A 19,969-nucleotide genomic window follows, 5' to 3' on the forward strand; every position below is an offset into this window, starting at 1 on the left:
AACTGTTTCTTGAACCAAGTTGTTTTCTCTGGACATTTATCAGTAGTTTGATGTACAGGAGAAATTATGAGCAAAGCATTTATTGATTGTAGTTGCTTTTCCTTATCTCTTGCAGAAAACCAAGCACGAGTCAAAGAATCGAACGATTTGTCTGACACCCTTAGCCCAAGCAAGGAAAAAAGCAGCGACGACACTACAGGTAAGAGTTTAACTGAGATTTCTGTAACCTCTAATTAGTTTGAATTAAATCTAGGTAATTATGAGCATTTTCTTAAAAGAATGGAGTCTATTATACAGAGTTAGAGACAAGCTTAGAGCAGTGTGGTCTATTTTGCGGCTTCATAATTTGACTCCTGTAAATTGAGAAGGACATAAAATCTTCTGTCCATGTAAAGAATGTGTATATGAGAACTGTCTGCAGTCTGCCTGCTCTCTGAAAGGTGTGGGGTTTCTTTTTAGATGCTCAAATGGATGACCAAGATCTAAATGAACCTATTGTCAAAGTAGCTCTTCTAAAAGGTAAACAAATTTACTTTTTCAATTTCAGATGCATAATCTGTATATGTAATCTTTTTATCTACCTGGTTTTTATAAAAAATATATAGTTAAAATAGAATTCTGGAATTCAAAGATGTTAATCATGTAGTAGGGAAGAGTTAAATTTAAATGTTAGTAATGACTCCTTTGAGTGATATAAAAACACACTTTTGAGTGTTGCTATAGAAATCATCTGTGTATAAATGTAATCTCTGTACTCACCAACGCTGTTCTAGGAATTTACATGTTACAACTTGGACTTGAGAATTAGAGTCAGTACACCTTTAAGATTATAGCTGGGGAGAGGAGGGATTGTTCCACCACTGACATTTTTCAAGCATTTTACTTGCATAGCTTCCATCACAGTCAGAAATGCTTCTGTTAGTTTGCAGCTGATGGGTTAATCAAAACAAGATTTTAGATTTTCTTTTTTAACACAATCAAGATTGGGAGTTTGTATTTTAACTGTATTTGGAATGATGGCTGGGGCTTAGCTTTGAGCTTCGTTTCTATAAATGTAAAATTTTTATTGGTTTTTATGCATTGAAAGCATATATTTAATTAGCAAGCTGATATTTACATATTCATTACTGAAGATTTCTGTGGCATAATAATTAGTTATTACATTTAGCCTATTGAAAATCATTTTATGCTTCTTTAACAATTAGACACTTGATAAAATCTGTAAAATTATGCACCTGTTGAGATCACAAGTAAAAGAATGTCACAGTTCTTTGTGACTCAGGAAAAAAGGAAACCATAACGGAACGTAGGAGACCTGTAAAAGAGCTTTCTCTGCAATTGTTTACACTCCCTAATTTTACGACAGAAAGGCTTCCAAAAATTGCACAAATTACTTTTGCTGTTTGGCAATGTGTATAAAATTGAGTTTGATGTTTCCCAGTGGACATCAGTTCAGCCAAGCAGTTTAGAAAGGAGGGTTTGAGATACCGGGCATGTTCCAGTTGGGGTTTGCTGTAATATCTGCAGCTAATAACAAGTATGTTCAGTGACTTTCTATGCTAGAAGGTAGACTTTGATAATGTTGTTTGTAGTGATTATAATAGTCTTATTTTTGGTTATAAAACTGAGGTTGGCAGCAACTTTTCTCTTCCTCTTGAGGCTATTTATGGGCCTTCCTATTTTGCTCTCACGAAACCATTAAAAAATATCTGTGCAATGAATCATTTGCCCTTTTAATTTTTATGAAGAGCCTATAAACCCACAGTTTTGTTTGAGTTTTTTTTCAGAGACTGACTTCATGTGCCTGACTTTGTCCTAAAAAGGATTTGATTTGTCTCAGAAAGGTTTTCAAGTGGACTTGTTATGCAGCCATACAATTAAGGAAGAGTGAGAACATTTTTGATCTGGCGGCTGTTTGGAATGCAGAAATGGCTGCTGGAAAAGGCAGAGGTCTTGTTGAAATTTACAAAAGAAATTAATGGAACAGGAAAATTATAAGACTTCTGGTTGCTGTAGATTCCTCCAAGCAATTTTCCATCAAAATTTTTGAGTGCATTCAGGATTTGATTTAAGTTTCTACAAATCAGAATCTGGCAAGGAGGGGAAGGGGGGAAGCTGTGACAGATCAGTTGGTTTTGTTTTTTCCCCCACAAGGTGAATGACATTATTAACCATTCATAGCAGTTCCCTGGACACTTCTGTTTAAACAAGCTGTTTGTGACTACCTATTGCAAAGTTAAGGGCAGGTAAATGTTGAACAGATGGAAAGGAGCAGGAAATATCATTGGAAGACTGGTAATCTTGTTCTTACCAATGTCCTTGTGTTTTCATAGTAATTACAAGAGTGATCCATGGAATCTTAGCAGGAAGTGTTTCAGCTGAGGGTTTGCTGAATAGTGGTAATTTACATAAGAAATTTTCAAAATCAGCAGTGGTCTGTCAGCTCAGAAAGTTTGGGAACCATTGTTTTATGTCAGAATAACCAGATACTTTATTTTAAATATATGGTGCAGTTTCCTTCATGTGGATCTTATGAAGCTAAAAAAAAAACCTCAGGGTTGAAATTGTTGTGTCTGACTTCACCTGAGTACCCTGAAAATTTTCTTCTAAATGACCTGAGAAATCCTGCAAAATTCTGAAGGTGAACTTTTAGAAATACCAGCCTGCTCATGAAGTTGCTTCCACAGGCCAGGCACATACAGATAAAGGATCAGTTAAGACCACAGCCTGGGTGGGCTTCTGTATTATCTCTGTTATAAAAAAAAAAATTAAATTAAAATGGTTATTAAAAAGTCTTTTAAACAATTTTAAAATTCCCATTAGAGTCAACGTTAAGGGAAGCCTCACTGTATTTGTGTGGGAGACAAAGTGGTGTTAATTGAGAATATTTCTTAAAATGTGGCAAACTGATCACAGATTAAAATTGTCCACGAGGTAGAAAAAATGAATGAGGAAGAAAAAATGCTGTACTTGACCTTTTCTTTTTTATTTAATTCTTTCTGGCACCTTTTTGTAAGTCATGGTAACTCCTTAGCCTGCTTTGGGGGCAGTTAGCCATGATGTGAATTTGCTTCTAAAGGGAGCTCATTCTAAGCATAATGATATGTAGTAGTTTTATTGTTTGTAAATAGGGCAGTCCTACTTAGTGAAGAAGTACTTTTCAAAACTAGAATTAGCACCAAATTTATATTTGCTTTGAACTACAGGACACCTAATTTTCAGACTGGGTAATGCTAAGAAGCAAATATTTTCTTGTACTTATATTTCTTGGCTTTTGATTTGGAAGCATGTCAGGCACATGGAAATTCCCCTTTTGTGTTGATGTAGAAAAGAGTTTTCCTCTCATCTCTTTTGAAGCAGTACTGTCTTTTATGATGTGTGCTTTCATTGACTAGAAAATGCTGCCCCCATAAAAGTTCATTTAGGGTGTCTGTTGTTGGATTTGGGACACTGCCTCTTTATCAGGCATGATTTGAGCGTAATTTGTCGACTTCCTCATCCATTTCTTCTGAAAACTCTCATTAAAGACGGTTGAAAGTCTAATTGCTCTAAATCTTTATCCATGAGAAGCTAAGAACAAAACATATTCAATAAAGAGAAACTTGGATTTAGAGCTAATAAACCATAAAACAAAGTATTTGGATCAAATATGTAGTCCTCTCTGTTCTTTCTGCTCCCATAATTTTGTTCTGAAAAAGTCTAAAAGCACATGTGTGTTCTCAGCTCTGCTCAAACCCACCAGTTCATTACTGTGAGAGCAGGAGAAACAGCCCCTTAGAGAGATGCAGTATGAAGACTTTAGCATGATTTGCTAAACTATTTTCTTAATTAAGAGAACAAAAAAAAAAATCTATAATTGTTTTATTGATAACATATACAGCTGAATATGAATGTCAAAAGTATAATGATGAGCTAAATTGTAGTTTTGGGTATTTTTTCCTTATTAATGCAAAGTCCAGACAAACCAAAATAATATTTTTCTAAGTCTTTATCTTAAGTCCATGTGCTCTATAGTTGCAGACATTTATTGACCAGGTAACTGTGTAGCCTTTTTTTTCCACCCCCTCTCATGATACACAGCTGGAATTCTTTCACCAGTTTTCTTCCTTTACCTTTCTCACCAAACAAGCTGTATATCAAGTTTCAGCCCTCTGCCCATAGAGTTTATTAGTGCTGTTTGTCCCTACTGAAAGATCAGTTTGTGCACAGATACTGCTTAAGGAAAATCTAGTAAATGAGAGTTTGCTGGATGCTGTTGCTGCCTTTGCAGATGCCTGCAGGCTGGAGTGTTCCTGCATCTCATTTCTAGATGTGTGCCCATTACAGGACGCTGCTCTTAGTAACAAATACTGTTTTCCTCTTTTAAATTCCTCCAAAACTTCAGCTGTAAAAGTATTTTATTTTCTGTGACTGCAAGTCTTCTCTTACAAGCCTAAGAGGCATTTGATATGTGTTTTAGCTAATGCAAAACTTATGGGGAAGAGCAAATGTTTTTATTTAGAGTTTAAATCATGTGCATTGATTTATGATCATATTAAAGACATACTTAGTAGTTTAAGATGCAGTTTAAAAAAAATCAAGTGCAATATTGATCTTACTATTCACTAAAGCCACTAAATGAAATAAGGAGGTTGGAATTTTCTTCTTTTTCTTAATTTTATTTTAGGAAATTTTCCTAAATTTTTCCTTTCCTTGTTGGTCCCCAGAGGGAGAGGCTGAGCCTGGCAATGTGATGGGTGGGTGGCAGTAGTGAATCATGGAATAGCAGCTCTGCCTGAGCCTGTGCACTGAGACAGGCTTAGGGCAGCTTCCTTTAAAAAGAGACAAGTTGTAAACACAGCCAAGGATTGTCTTAAGCTTTTGTTGTTCCATGTTTTTGTCAATACAGAAGTCCTTGCCAATTTATACAGTTTTTTTAAACTCTCTAATTCTTCCTTGTTAATTTTTGTTTTACATTGCATGTTATGTGTAATGAATGCTTTAAGGTTTGCATATGTTTTACTACTTTTAAAAGTATATTAATATTTTTGCTAATATTTGCTTAATCTAATTTTGAGTTTACTTTAACTAACTTTTGAAGATTTGAGTAAAAAGTTGCCAATCAGCACATGGCAGTGCAAATGAAGGTGTTGTACAAACTTATGATTCAAAGAAAATGTTCTTTTGCCAGATGAATTGCAGGGTGCACAATCAGAAACTGAGGCTAAGCAAGAAATTCAGCAACTGCACAAGGAGCTGATTGAAGCCCAAGAGCTAGCTAGGACAAGTAAACAAAAATGCTTTGAACTTCAAGGTGAGACCCGGATCAACTTGGTTCTGTAGGGTATTCATGAAAATTGTATATATTAGGTAGGTCAAGATAAACCAACATGTTTTCATAGTATTCAATACATCCTTGAACTCAGATTTCATCCTTATTTCAGTTGCATAATGGATGTAATTGAATGTCTTCAGTGGTAGCTCTTTGTTAGATCATCCTATCAGCTATGTAGCGCTGTTGTTTTTAAGAGGAAATAGTATAGTTCAGTTTAATTGCATATTGTTCAGTGTGCATTAGAGGTTATATTTACAATCTTTTTTTTCCTTTCTCTCACACCAGTTTGCATTTAGCAAACATGGAGTTTTCAGATCAGGCAACAGATTATATCAATTTCAAATTAATTGTAATACTACCACAATAATGGAATGATGTCTTAGTATTAACTTTTATTAAACTACTTACACAGTTTTACTACCTTTGATAACTTTCTGAAGTAATATGTTTGCTTAATCTTTTCACTGAAGGAGAGATTGTGACTAAAATTAATTACACAGGGGAAATTCATGTTACTAACAAAAACTCCTGGGCACATTTTCACTTTTATTTGTAGCTCTCTTGGAAGAAGAGAGAAAAGCATATCGAGTGCAAGTTGAAGAATCCAACAAGCAAATAAATGCTCTGCAAGGTAGGATTTTTTTTTTCCCACTCTTTAGGGAAGCTATGTAGTTTTGACTGTTTCTCTGGCATCATAGTCACTAAGAAAGGAAAATGTTTAGTTGAGTCTATGTTTTAAATCTGATTTCTTTCACCATATCTTTGAATGTTGTTGTGGAATGTTTCCTTTAAATTCCTTAAAAAAGCAAAAGGTGTAATCTGTAATAGGTACCTCTTCTTCATCTCCTTTTAGTCTTTCCCAGTCCTAGATGATCCAAGGATTCTTACTATGGCTGCCTTCAGAGCACTCGGAAGCTTTCTAGGTGTTTTGTGCTAGTCAGTCTCTTCACTTCATTCTAAGATCCTCCTAAAGGAATTTTTTATCCAGATCCACATCCAGCATCAGAGCATGCAGTAAAGTTGCTGTAACAGAGACCCTGTCCACACCTTTTTGAAAATTGATATAATCAATTGCGCTCATTTCAGCCCAAAATGGATACAGCAGGATGTAACCCATGAAATCCTCAGTCAGCTGTTCTGTATCACATTAACATCTCATCCATGCATGTGAAAGAGCTCGTTGGGAAGAGTCTGTCAGTCTGTCCAGCCTTAAGGTCGAAAAGGCTGTGTTATGTTGTCACTTCCTTAGAGCAAGTGTTAGTTTGAAGACCTACTCGGGCACTTAGGGTTAGGGTTTTGAAAACCACAAAGCCCAGGGATGCAGGCACACTGCAGCTGGAAAAGGCTGACAAAGGGGGATACAAAACTGCCACAACATGCCTTCCTCCACTGCTCTTTCCTTGCAAAAGGCCTTAGTCCTAGCCTGCATTTACTGCCTAGGTTTAGGGGTTTTCTTTCTTTTGACTGTGTATTACATGGCCCACATACTTCCCTCTTTAAAGTACAGCATTTGACAGGATAAATATATTTTTTCAATTGCATTAGGCTTCTTTAGCTCTGTTAAATATCCATGTGTCGAGAGAGCAAGGTAAGGTTTTTAAGTTTATTGTAAATACAGTTTGAAAAAATATTGAAATGAACGTCTGCTTTCCAGCTCAGTTGCGAAGGTTACAGGAAGAAATTGAGAATCTTCGCAAGGAGAAGGAGAATGAAATTTCAGCCACTCGAAATGAACTAGTCAGTGCTCAAAATGAGATTCTGTCACTTCAAAAAGTAGCAGAAAAAGCAGCCTCAGAACGAGACACAGATATTTCTGCCTTGCAAGCTGAGCTGCAGACGGTGCGAGCGGAGCTTGACCGCTGGAGGAACGATGCCTCGGACTATGAAAAAGAAATTGTCAGTCTGCAATCCCGGTTCCAGCTCAAGTGCCAGCAGTGTGAGGAGCAGCAGAGGGAGGAGGCCTCTCGCCTGAAAGGTACTTGCTTGAAAGGATGTCCCAGAGCATGGCTACCAGAGCATCCTGCTGCTCACTGTGGTGGATGCCAGTTACTCAAATCACTGTTTCTCTGTCCCTCTGTAGTCATTCACTGTGTGCGTGTGTACACACCTGTATGTATTTATCTGTGTGCACCAAGGCTTGTGGTGCACACAGAAAAAGACTTTTTGCATGCTTCATTAAAGAGTTATTATCAATTATGCCTAAACTAACTTATGCCTAAATTACTCTTTGACATCAGTAGACCAAGTGTAATTCCACATAGAAAAGATGGAAAACTTTGACAGTTTGAGGGACTCATACTGCCAAAAAATTTCCAAGAGGACTTGTGTAACTTCTCTATAGTTTAAGACTGTTAAGGGGGAGCTCCTGACTTTTTAATTCTACAAAAGTGTCACTAAAGCTTATTGCTTTAAACATTCTATTCCTTGAAACAGAGGCATGGTATTAGTGATTCTCTTGCTATTTTGAAGCCTTGGAAATTTTCTTCAAATATACTTTTCTACCACTATTTCTAAAATATTAGAGTTGACCCATAAAAAGACTGTTTTCTACTTCTTTGTGCCTTAGAAAAAGCTTTAATGAAAAAAGTAACTTGTCAGGCACTGGGTCATAAGCCTTTTAACAGTAGAAGATAATGTAATGTTTTACAGGTGCTCATGAGAGAATTCATGTGACATGATTACAAACAAATATATTTGAGATGTATGGCTGATACCAGCTTTTCCTCCATTTATTAGGTCCTTTATTAGTTCCTTGAAGTAGTCATGAAATAATTTTACTTAATTGAATTAACTTATTCATTGCAGATGAACTTGAAAAGTTGAAGGCAGAGTGGATTGCTCTGGAAGCTGAATGTGTTAAACTGAGGAAGGAAAATACTTCACTTACATCTGAACTTCAGCGACAAGAGAAGGAGCTTTCTAGGTAAGGGCACAGGGTTTGTCTGGGGGGTACCACAGCAGCTGAAGAGTTTTGCTGATGGTGATTTTTCCTCCCAAAAGTTAATTATACATAGCAAGCTGTGGACATATATTTAAAAGCAAGACCATGGCCAGCCTTTTGTGTCAGCACTTTTCTAGGGAGGCAATAATGGTCTGTATTGGTATTTACACATCAAAACCAATGTGGTAAACTTTGAAGGGTGAAAAGTGCCAGTTTGTGTAAATTTAAAATGCATAAGGAATCAATTGGGTTTTGTTTTTCAGCTCTCAGAAACAGAGTTTAGCACTAACCAGCGATATAAGTGTTCTTGAAATGTCTCGGAAGGAACTTGAAAATCAGATGGGATCATTGAGAGAAAAACATCAACGGGATGCAGCCAGTCTGAAAACTCAACTCAGTGAAGCTGAAAATCAAGCAAAAGATTTTCAGAAAGAGGTAACATGAACTATTTCCATTTTGCAAGAATATAATGCCCAATGACTGACCTGTTTAAGCTAAAAGAAAAGGGGCTTTTAATTCTTTACTTTTTCTAGTAAATAAATTTTTTCAAATGTTTATTGCAAGCAGTTTAAATAGTAGCTATGAAAATATAAACTGGGAGTCAAATCTAAAACGGAAGACTGAAGGTAAATACATGTGTTCTTTGAGAACGTCCTAAACTTTACTTCCATGCATTACTGTAGCAAATTTACTTTTAAGATGTTTAGCTAGGTAAAACATTATTCAGTTTTCATGAATATCGCGGTCCAGAGTTTCTTTAGCTGTTATGAGTCAAAGTTAATTTTCACAGTATAATCTTCCCAGTTAGATTTGAACTCTTCTGTTTGACAATGGGACTACATATTCTTTACCAAGATCTTTCATCTTAATGGATTTGTAAGTGCATAGGGAAGAGTCAGCATTCTGAGCATGTATTTAATCTGCTTGGCCTCTAAAGATTGTCTGGACAAGGCCATAGTCTCCAGCACTTAACTTACTTCCTCTTATGAACATTTTGAATGTTTCCCCAGTCACTGCTCTTTGTTTCTTTTGCAGTCCTTTTGTTTACTCCATGATTAATTCATTCATGTCACATTCCTTACAATTCTCAGAATCTGAAAATCCCAGTTGTCTTAATATCTGTTTTGTAATCAGATCAGTATTTGTAAAGATGCCTCATCTTCTGAATTTGTGGTGAATGCCAGTACTGAAGGTCATTGGTTCTGTCCTTACTAAGCACAGTCAGGAGGACTGCTAGAATAGGAAAAATGGAATGTGGGTTTGAAAAAGGAAAAACTACCCATTCTGTAGGAACATGTCCCATTCACCCAGTACTGTTTGTGCTTGACCCACACTGAGGATTGTGGCATAATTTTTTTTATGCCTGCCTTGCTCTTAATGTTTGAATTTGCTGTGTGGAAGAGGGTTTGATTTACTTCATACAGAGTGTTGAATTTTGCACCTATTAGAGGGGTGTAAGCTGCAGCCTAGATGTAAGACCACTATTCAAATGTGAAGGACTCCTTGTTCCCCTATTTCTTGTTTCATCTTTGTAGTTTTTACAGTCCTTTCCAATATGATAATGAATAACTGGTATGAGAGATTAATTAAAGCTTTGCATTTACTTTGTATTTCCTTGGGTTTGGTAGTCCTAGCTCTGCCAAGCTGGGCAAAAAAATTTTAATTTAGAAAAAAAGGAAATCTAAATTCTGCCCTGCTTTTATGAAAAGAGAGTGCAGTGATGCAAGGCGAGTTAGTCTGGGCAGATGACAGCAAAGGGAGCTGTGTGCTAAGCAGATGTCAGCATGTGCTGGGTGTCCAGGGGTCCACACATTGTTCTCTCTTTGTCTTTAGTATGAAAGAACACAGACTGTGCTCTCAGAGCTGAAGGCCAAGTATGAGGTGGCTGAACAACAAAACCAGTCACTCACGGAGGAGCTCAAGCAATGTAAAGAAAACCTGAAGCTGCTACAAGAAAAAGGAAACAATGTAAGTCTGTACCAAATATGTGGGGAAGTCAGGTTATGACACTGGCAATTCTGTTGATTGAAGGAATGTGGAAGAGTCATATAGAAAAGGATGGACTTTCAGAGAAAAAAATGGGTACCATATTATGCAAAATTCCATTTTAGTCCTACCTGTGCAGATTTGCAGATCATTACACTGTTACAATTACACATGAAAGTTAAATTTACAGTTGCTTGACAGTTTAAAGTATGTCCTTAGATACCTGCTCTCTTGAAAATATGTGGCTTAAATACTAGTGAACCAGAACTAAGTAAAATTTTCTGATTTCAAAGAATGATACAGGGGCAATAGCTGACAAACCTGTATGCAAATGAATTGAGTAAACTTTTTCAAGCTGCTCTCATTTTATTGGTGTTGATTACAATGGATGTTCCCACCTTACTCTTGCTTATGCTTCTTAACCATGGTTATTTCTGGTGGGCTCATACTTTAGGCAGTACAGCTGAACTGTCCTTTCTATTCACTAATGAAAACAGTGCTTTCTGGTTTTCAATTAATTGAAAGGTTGTATCATTAGAACTGAGTTGCCAACTAGAGACAACTTTTTATTTTACTGAGATTCTGAGGCCTTCCAAACGTTAAGGGTGTGGCAGACACATTATAAGGTGGTCATAGCCTTATTTTAGGTCCCTCACTACCCTGGGGGGGCTGGTTTTGTCTTCCTGTACTGCCTCTGTGGCCAGTGCAGGGTGAACAGCTCTGTAAGGCACAGTACAAAACAGGAGGATATTAATGCTCTGTAACAGAATTTAGCAAACTGTTTCTCTGACTACCAGCAAAGTTTTACAGGTCCTATCCTCTAAATCAGCTGGATGCCTAAAGTTTGTATGAATATCCTTGCCATAGTTAATTCTTGAATATAAACCTTGAACATCATGGAGCTGTCAAAGATGAAAAGAATTCCAAGCCTTTCTCAATTTTTTTAGACATATTTTCAGGAATATGATTTCATCATTCTTTTGGAACCTGATTCTTTCTTAGGATTTTTCTGCAGTGCTCGGAGTTACTTGACTTACTTAAAGCAGAAGTCAAAAACAACCACACTAAAACCCCACCCCATTTCAATAGAAGAGATCACACTGAATAAATAATTGTGAATGTGAAATTTTCTGCCCTGTTAAAAAGATTAATCTCAGAATCAAAATGATCAGTGGAAAAGGGGAAAAAGTAAAGGGTTGAAATACTGTGAAGGAAATTGGAGCACCTGATAAGAGTGGAAAAACTGAAAGGAAATTTGAGGGAGAATTAGAGGTGAGTATTTAAGTGAAAGCAGAAACCACAGCAGTTGCCAAAAGCTGCTTGCAGAAGAGGAGTTAATTGTGACAGTTGAAACCTGGAGGTCAGGGTGTGATGAAGAACATCCTCCATATAAGGGCAAACTCACTGCTCACCAAACATTACTCACAGTCAGTAATGTAAAACATATCCATCTTGGGGATTGTTTCAAACATCATGGATACTGGGCTGAGTTCCAAGGTCAAATTTTTCAAGTACCATTGCCCCTTTATGCTGGAATCATTATCTGCTACTTCATTTCTGAGGACAGAAAGTGACTTCCCACTGTGGGATTTGTTCCTTTTTGCAGCCCATCTGTGTCTGAGTTTGCATATCTTCATATTCTAAAAAAAGATGCACAATTATATTGAAGCATGCAGTTAAATGCTCCTTGACAGTAGGGAGATTTGTTATGTATTGATAGGCTTGCGAGGGGAAAATCTAATAATGTGGAGGTGCTCTCATTGAATGTGATGGATATTTATCATTGGTTTCATTTGCCAAGAATGTGTATGACTTACAAAAAGATATCTACAAAGTTGTTTGGTGAATCATCAAATGTTACAAAAGACAAGGCTTCTGTACTCCATTTGGGATATCATTTTAATATTAAGTTTTAATTTTTAAGTTTTACTTTTTTATGGCAGCGTTGTGTTTTTAAAATGCTTAGCGGTGTGGTGCACACTTGTGTCTGCATGCTTGTAGCCACTGGTTACTTCCTGATGCGCTTTACACAACAGATTTAATGATCTCAGTGGTTTGAGAACATCAGCTGCTCTGGTTGATTTAAACCTCTGGCACTTTTTGAACACTGCTGTGATTATTTCTGCCAACAGGCTTTCTGTGGGATGGTGGCACTGTGATTCGTGGCACCTGTGACACAAAAATAATCTTGCATGAAAAAGTCTTCAACAGTTACACAATTTTTCTGTTAAGTATTTGCCTTGATTGAAAAAAATTTGAACAAGACTAGAATACCTTCTAATGTTCCTGTATTTTGAACCATATTGGAGGTTCTATGAATTAGTGATTCCTACAAATTCAAAACAGGATGAGATTTTACTTACTAATCACCATGTTTTAGAAAAGTTAAGCATGAATTTATCATTTATTTATTTGACTGAACAAAATCAAGGTAGCTTCAGCACAAACAGTTTTAAAAATATTTGGCATGGTTTGACCTTAACCTCTGTGTGTCTTTGTGTGTGCACAAATATACAGAGTAGGATGCAGAGAAAGCAGGTGTCTTCCAAGGACAGATTAAAAGCATTTAGGTCCATTTTTGCTTTTAATTTTTCATATCACAGATAGAGGCTGTTCCATCCAGAATGTGCAGTAGTTTCCATGAGTAGAACACAGCTGAGAAAAAGTGTGGATGGTTCTGAGGAGCCATAAGCTGGATGAACCCTGCAGTCTGGCCAGCTGCTGGTTTGGCCCAGCTGCAGCATTTGATCAATTTTCAGAATCACATTTGGTCACAGGGCTGCTGACCTGGCAGAGATGCTGAGCTTTGTGGTATCTCTGATAGAAATGTGCTTCTCTGCTTTGTAGTAACTGGATGTGGATTGTACAGTCACGTTACAATCCCACGGAAATGTCTGAACTACTGGGTTTGCCTGTGGACTTAGCTGTAACTGATTCACTAATGGAGGAAAAAAGATGGTTTTTCCAGAGGCTGGTGATGGAAAATGGAAAAGGCTGACTAGCAAGGAATGAAAAAATAGCTGAAAAAACCAATATTTGGTGTGAGTCCATCTCTCAAGAAATCCAAATAGGATTTCCTCTTACTTAGAAAAACTAAAACCAACTATAAATAAGATACAGGCAAATCAGTTTAACATTCATATTGTTTTCAAGTGCTAAATTCCAAGTTGTGACTAGAGGTTTCTTGGAACATTTTCTGCTTACTTCCCTTTATTTTTAAACATCCTTGTTAATTTGAGTAGAATGGTGTACTAACTTTGTATACCAGATTAGACAATGCTATAATGTGTTAGATGTCTTTAATACATTTCACTTAAAACAAAACTCACTGACTTATTTTCCCCTCTCTAAATCATCTTTACCTGATTTGATTTATAGCACAAAGTGATTTTTAATATCCCTTCCCTTCTTTAGCCTTCCATATTACAACCCGTCCCAGCCGTATTCATCGGCCTAATCCTGGCTTTCCTGTATTGGTGTTACGGCCCATTGTGGTAGCGAAAGGTACAAGCACTACTGTTCAGTCAATGTATGTTTGTCCCTCACCTGTTTGTGCCATTTCTGTATCAAATAGTGCATGGTGAAATGCTCACAGGTGTTTCTCTACCTGAAGCAAACCCTTCATTTAATATGCCATTCTGTTGACACTGACGAGCTGAGCAATCCACTAATCATTTAACATCTCTGTGATTTCCTGAATTCTAACAATGAATTTTGTTCTAACTGGTGCTTGAATGTGCCTCTTCTAACTTGGTCTCAGTTTGTCTTTAGCAAATGGGCTGCCTTTTGCACAATGCTAGGGCTTGTCAGAAAACTTAATTGCCTAATTAACTATGAAAAATGAAGAGTTTGCCTCTAATAATAAAATTCAACAAGCTTTGGTTCCTATCTATGGACTAAGAAATTCCTCTCTGACTCTAAACACTTTAATTTTTCTCACTATTGCTGATGGAAAGATGGGGAAAAAAGACAAGAAATAGGTGGTTGGTTTGTATTCTGAACTCTCAGCTTGCATTTTCTCTTGTCTCTCAGTGTGTCCTCCTCTTAAAATGCCATTGTTGTCATGCAATGTTGTGACAGTCTGTTAAAAATGGTGTTGTTAGGATCTGCTACAAACTAAGTCACAGATCTGGATTTAAACAGTCAAAAGTTAAAGATGTGCATAAACCTCTGTGTAGCCTTGAGCCATGCTTTAAACATCTCAAGCCTTGGCACGTTCAGTGGCAGATTTCTCTGAGGTGTGTGCAGTAACAAAGCTGGGAACATGGAGCTGCCAAGAGTCCTCCAGCCCATCCTCAGTCCCCAAGAGCTGTGGAGTTGCTGTGCTAGAGGAACGTGGTTTGCTGTGGTGCTCCAGGTCAGGACTAGCCTGCACCAGGGCTCCTGGGTGACACTGTAGCGATGCCTGCCAACAGGTACTCAGGACTTGCAGGAACCACCAGGTAAACTGATTAGTATGAATTAGAACAAATATGATATTGATTTCTTTTTTCTCTCCACACAGAGACAATGGCCTTGGATGCCTGTGATGGCAGCTTTGGTTGCTGTAACAGCCGTGGTGCTGTACCCAGGCCTAACCAGAGCTTCTCCATGAGAACTGTTGTTGAATCCATACACCGTCCTCCCTTTAGAAGCTGGCAACATTCATATACTGAGGGAAAACAGATTAATTATCTTCCTTTTTACCTCTTAATACAGCACAGCTCTGCGTGAGAACAGCAGTAGGGTCATTTGCTTTAAACTGTATAAAATGTATCTGTCTATAAAGAGGGAATAAAATTGTGATTCATCATTCTGTGAGCAATATTTTTGCTTACAACTTCATGCAAGTTTTAAATTAGTATGTTGCGATTCTGAATACTATAATGGTGGCCTAAAGCAGGCTTCTTGGTACCAAATTATTTATAATGGCTAGGGTTGTGGACACTGACTTTAGAATCCGATTGCTAGACTTAAAAGGAAAATACTGATTTGGACATCCAAGCCAAGTAACCTTGCAGATACTTGGGAAACAGATGCAGTATGCTCAGTGCCTTTCAGTATGATCTATTTTTTTTTAAACTAGTGTATCATTTTACTTGCTGTTAGTCACTGAGCTGTTGGGAACAAGACATAAGAAAATTCTCTTACTACGCCTTTCGAAGGAAGCATATTTTTCTTTCATGAGGATTGCTTTATTAATGGGTTTTGGGAATAAACACAATTCATGTCCAGCCTTAAAGAGATAGAGATGCAGATGGTGAAGAGCAGCCTCAAGTATTTAGTGTGCGCGTGTGCGAGTGTAAGCATGTGTGTGTTCTTGAGTGAACTGAGGTGTTTCTGGGAGCAAGTACTTGGTCATTTGATGGACATAGTGCATTGATTCAACTTATGTTAACTTTAGTTTGAATGTAATTTATTAAATTTCATATATTTAAAGAGATACCTTCTTTAAAAGTATGAATACCTTCTCACATATCACATGTATCAGTTTATTTTTTCAGTCATTTGATACCTTCTGACTTGAGCTGGAGAAGCTCTTTAGAATAAGCTTTTGTGGACGTAACTTTATTAAGAGAACTGCTACAGTACGTCTGTGATAGCTGAGAAAATCTAGATACATAAAATACTACAAAATTGGAATCATATACCTGATGAAGCATTGTCAGGTGAAGATGATTTTAATTTGGTAGTAAAATTTTGTGGCTCCTTATCACATGGCTGTAAGTATGATGCAGTGGTCCCCATTACAAAGTTTATTTTCCTTATCTAAGTACTATAACTATTGCTATTTGCTGACTTGTGGTGGGAATCACTGTAGTTAGTGCTGAATTAAATGTAGACAGTAGTTGTCTTGTTCAGCTCAACAGTTCTGTCAAAAAGGTTTATTAAAGACTTAAATAATATGTTAAAGAATGGTAAAGTGATATGGCTCTGCTAAAGGAAACTTCAAAATAGGGAGGTAATCTCAGCAATTCAATTGGCTTTAAAGAATGTTATGGCAATCGACAGATAGTTTAAATATTTAAATAGAAATTTAGTATATAATTTACTTTGTGAGGTTTTAAGGTCATTGTCCTTTAATTAAAGGTTCTATCTTAAGTTACGTGGGATTTGCTAATGGGAGGATTATTAGTTGAAGAAAATAGTCCACAAGTGACTTGTAGAAAATAACTATTGTCGTTTAGTTCATTCATTTCATCCTTTTCATCCTTTTCAGTTGCAGGAAGCCATCCAACCACAGAACACTCGTATGCCAGTGGTACTTAGTACCTCTTGTATATAGGTTATTGCAAATATTGTTCTGAAATGCTTAACTTCAGAATTACATTTTTTTAAGTAATTAATTGTTTTAAATCTATTTTGTAAAGATATAAAAATACAATAGAATTTCTGGAGTACAGATTAAACTATTTGCACTAACACACGTGATGTGCATGATTTAATAAAATAACTTTACTCTCCCTATGCATGTTTGAGTTGAATGTCATTTGAAAACAAGAGATTCATGCTAAGTTTCTTTTGCACTAGATATTGCCACAGTTACTAGGCACAATGTCTGCAGCATGTCCAGTAAGAGTAAAAGACTTTTTTTTTTTTTTTAACCTTTTATTTCACATTTGTGCTGGTTTAAGTTTTGGTCTAGCTGATCCCTCTGTCTGTGATTTTCAGAAGGAAGTGGAGTAGGAGAGAGTCCTGGAAGGCTTGGGAGCATATTGCCATGGAGAAAGAGGAAGAGGTGTTGGAGCTGCAGGGTGGATGTGCCCGTGGCAGGGGTGGTGAGCTGGGAGGAGCAGGTCCTGGGCAATAGAGGAAAGCCCTGCCGGGGGAAGGGGGCCTGATGCTGCCTCCCCACGTCTTCAGCATCTCAAACTCCCCGTTTGTCCCTGTTTCAGCTACTGTTTCCTTTGCTGGTAGCCTGAGGAGGTGGAGCCTGGCAGAGCTGGGGGTCCCTCCCTGATGGCAGCAGAGATTGTGCCAGGTTCCCTGGGGGCAGCTGGGGGGGCCCTGCCGCACAGCAGGTCTGCCTGGGCTTCATTTGTCCTTGTATTAAAGACAAAGGTTGTGTTTTCCAAAGTCTTTAGCACGTCAGAGAGCTGCAGTTTGAGGCTGAACACGGTTGTATTAAAGGAGGAATATTTCTAATTTCCTTACATGCATGTATGCATATTTATATTCTATACACAGTGCATAGTACACGTTGCATGGGGGCTTGTGCTTACAAGTATACCTGTGGTTCCCTAATACAGTGCCTTTTCCAGGAGTTCTTGGCATTTGCATGTTCCAAATGATGAGGAATGAGCTCAAATGCCGTTCACTCTTCTGTTGTGAGAATCCCTGGAGAAGGGTTGGGTAACTGGGAAGGTGCTGTTCTTCAGTGCTTTGATACTAAAACAAGTGGAGTTATTTTGCAAGGACTCCTTGCACAAACCTTTCTGGGTTTTTATTGCTTTTTTTAATGGTAAATGTGTGTGCTCTTTTACATTCATATTTAGGTTCTTTCTTTTGTTAGGCTTGATTAGCTGAGCCTTGGAGTTTCTATACCAAGCAGCTTTTCACACGTGTGAGATGCTCCACTTGTAAAACAAGTGCTCTGAGCTTGCACTGAAGTTTGAGGTTTTAAAAAGGTTCCTCATAGCAGCAAAGTTAGAAAGTTCTTTTATCAGTTGCTAGTTCAATTTGGAAGATTTAGTATAAATCTTAGAATATGTGAACATTTCTTCAGATTTGTCCTGGTGTCTTGAGTGAGGCACCTTTTTTAAATTCTCAAAGAATTTACCTACGCGGGGACTACAATATCAGGCCTTTTATTTAAAAATACAAATATGTAAAAAATATAGTGTGATTTTCCTTGTAGCTGAATTAAATGCGTTCTTCCAGAGTCTTTGCCTCATCCTTTCTGCAGAATGTCTGGATTTTTTTGGTGCTAAATGGAGAATTGTGAGCCTGCACAATCTATTGCAAGAGCTCTCATGAAACAGTGAGAATTAGTATCAGATAACTGATAGCTGAAGCAAAGGTAATCAATCACGTGTGCATGTATTTTTGGGGTATATCCCTAAGTTATTTTTCTAATCAAGTCTTCTGAAGTATGTTACCTGTTCCAGATTTCTGTGTGCTTTATGTAAGATTTTGAATGTCTCCTGCCTTAATCCATAGGGTTCTGCCACTTGCAAGAATCATTTCTTTGGCTTGAATCTTTTCCATGACAAATCCACTGCCGAATTCATTCCACCAGCAGCATCTGAGTGCTCTAAAACACCAGGTCACCACTATGGCTTTTGGGAAGCCACTGTCCTTTGCGCTGGCTCTGCAAGTGGGGCTGGCCAGGTTTCACCAGGGGCCTTTTCCCCCTCTGGCTGTTCATCCACCATTAGTGTTTCATTAGCAACTGCCTCAAAATTTTGAGTCTCCTATTTGAGTCTCCTATTAATAATAGCAATTGATCATAAAACAGAATTAGAAGCCATATTCTTTCCTTCTCTCTTGCATATACCTCTGGGTCTGTTTGAAGAGTGATTGCTTCCTGCAAACAGCTGCATTGAATTCCCCAGATCCAGCTGATTTGCTCATCCCAGTCCCTCTTTGCACGTGCTTGTGAACACAAAATTCCTCTTTCTTCTCTGGTGGGGAATTGGGCTGCAGTATAGGGGATTATTTTCTGGCCTTCCTGGGTTTTTACTTTGTAGAAACTTGTTGAAAATGAGCAGAGGTTTGTCCAACCAGAGCCAAGTTCTTCTGCTTGGAAGAGAGAGGCTGCATCCATTCCTGCTTGAAAGCTGGGTGCTACCAGTGTCTGACTAAAGGCTCCCAGCAGTAGAAGGTCAATCAGCAATTGAAACACAGGTTTTGATGGGAAGGGACATTACAGCTCAAGTTCCCATTTGCAAAGGTAAGGGGAACTCATCATTAATCTGGATCACACAGTCATAAAACTTCAGTCTGATTTCAGCAGCAGCAGCAGAATGTCAAGAAGTTCAGCATTTGTTAGAAAAAAAGAATTCTTGCTTTGAGAAGTTCAGAAAAAGGATCAGTGACCTCTAGATAAGGTACGTGAGCAACTACTGTTCTCTCAAAAAAACCCCAAACCAATCCCCAATCCTCTGTTTCAGTTCATCTTGCTTTGCTTTCCAAAAATGGAACTCCAATACATCTCTCTTGGAGGATGTTCTTTTGCTGCAAATCTTGTTCTGATCTAGGGATTTGACATACCATGTTCATAACTTCCAATATTTCTTTATATGAATGAATTGTTAATTTTTTTTCTTCATCCCTCTAGTTTTTGTTGTCAGCTTTTTAAACAATTTTTAATTTTGCAAATGTGTAGATGCCAGAACAGAACATGTCCTTACAGTTATTACCCTGCTAACATCATATGAATAGACAATAAGCTTTATATCCTGCTCTGGTTTTCTTGTTTGATTGTCTGCCAGAACTTTTTTTGGGGGGGATTCACTGACTTCTAGCTTCTAGATTTGACCTTGTCAATCAAATCACTGTACTCCTCACATCACCCCAGTATGAGGTGCACCCTGTGGTATCTGACTTTGCAATATTGTTTGGTAAAACCACTGGAGGCAGCAGGCCCAAGCAGCAGCCTGTTCCCATCACTGTTCAGCACAGCATTGAAGGAGGTTTTATAGGGATGGTTCCTGAAGCTTTATTCTGGACTATTGATCAAACACTATTGAACAGTAGTGAGAGAAAAGCTGATCCCTCATGCACAATAGGGAAAATATTCATAGTAT

The 19,969-nt window shown here is 37.7% G+C and overlaps 1 protein-coding gene across 3 annotated transcripts in view; it reads left to right on the top strand.

Moving 5' to 3' along the window:
* The window catches only part of SLMAP (sarcolemma associated protein), a 74,119-nt gene extending 57,294 nt beyond the window's left edge, over nt 1–16,825 (top strand). For 2 of the 3 annotated variants that reach the window (XM_058812945.1, XM_058812943.1), the window contains exons 15-24: nt 116–199; nt 460–519; nt 5,171–5,293; nt 5,871–5,945; nt 6,969–7,289; nt 8,120–8,237; nt 8,519–8,690; nt 10,089–10,223; nt 13,656–13,745; nt 14,746–16,825. In XM_058812945.1, the coding sequence (XP_058668928.1) occupies nt 116–199; nt 460–519; nt 5,171–5,293; nt 5,871–5,945; nt 6,969–7,289; nt 8,120–8,237; nt 8,519–8,690; nt 10,089–10,223; nt 13,656–13,739 (1,172 nt within the window). In that variant the 3' untranslated portion in view covers nt 13,740–13,745; nt 14,746–16,825. The remainder of the gene's footprint in view (nt 1–115; nt 200–459; nt 520–5,170; nt 5,294–5,870; nt 5,946–6,968; nt 7,290–8,119; nt 8,238–8,518; nt 8,691–10,088; nt 10,224–13,655; nt 13,746–14,745) is intronic. The other variant, XM_058812942.1, reaches the window with a different exon arrangement.
* The last annotated feature ends 3,144 nt before the right edge of the window (nt 16,826–19,969 follow it).

The sequence above is a fragment of the Ammospiza caudacuta genome, chromosome 12 (genome assembly GCF_027887145.1).
Source record: "Ammospiza caudacuta isolate bAmmCau1 chromosome 12, bAmmCau1.pri, whole genome shotgun sequence".
Taxonomy (NCBI): domain Eukaryota; kingdom Metazoa; phylum Chordata; class Aves; order Passeriformes; family Passerellidae; genus Ammospiza; species Ammospiza caudacuta.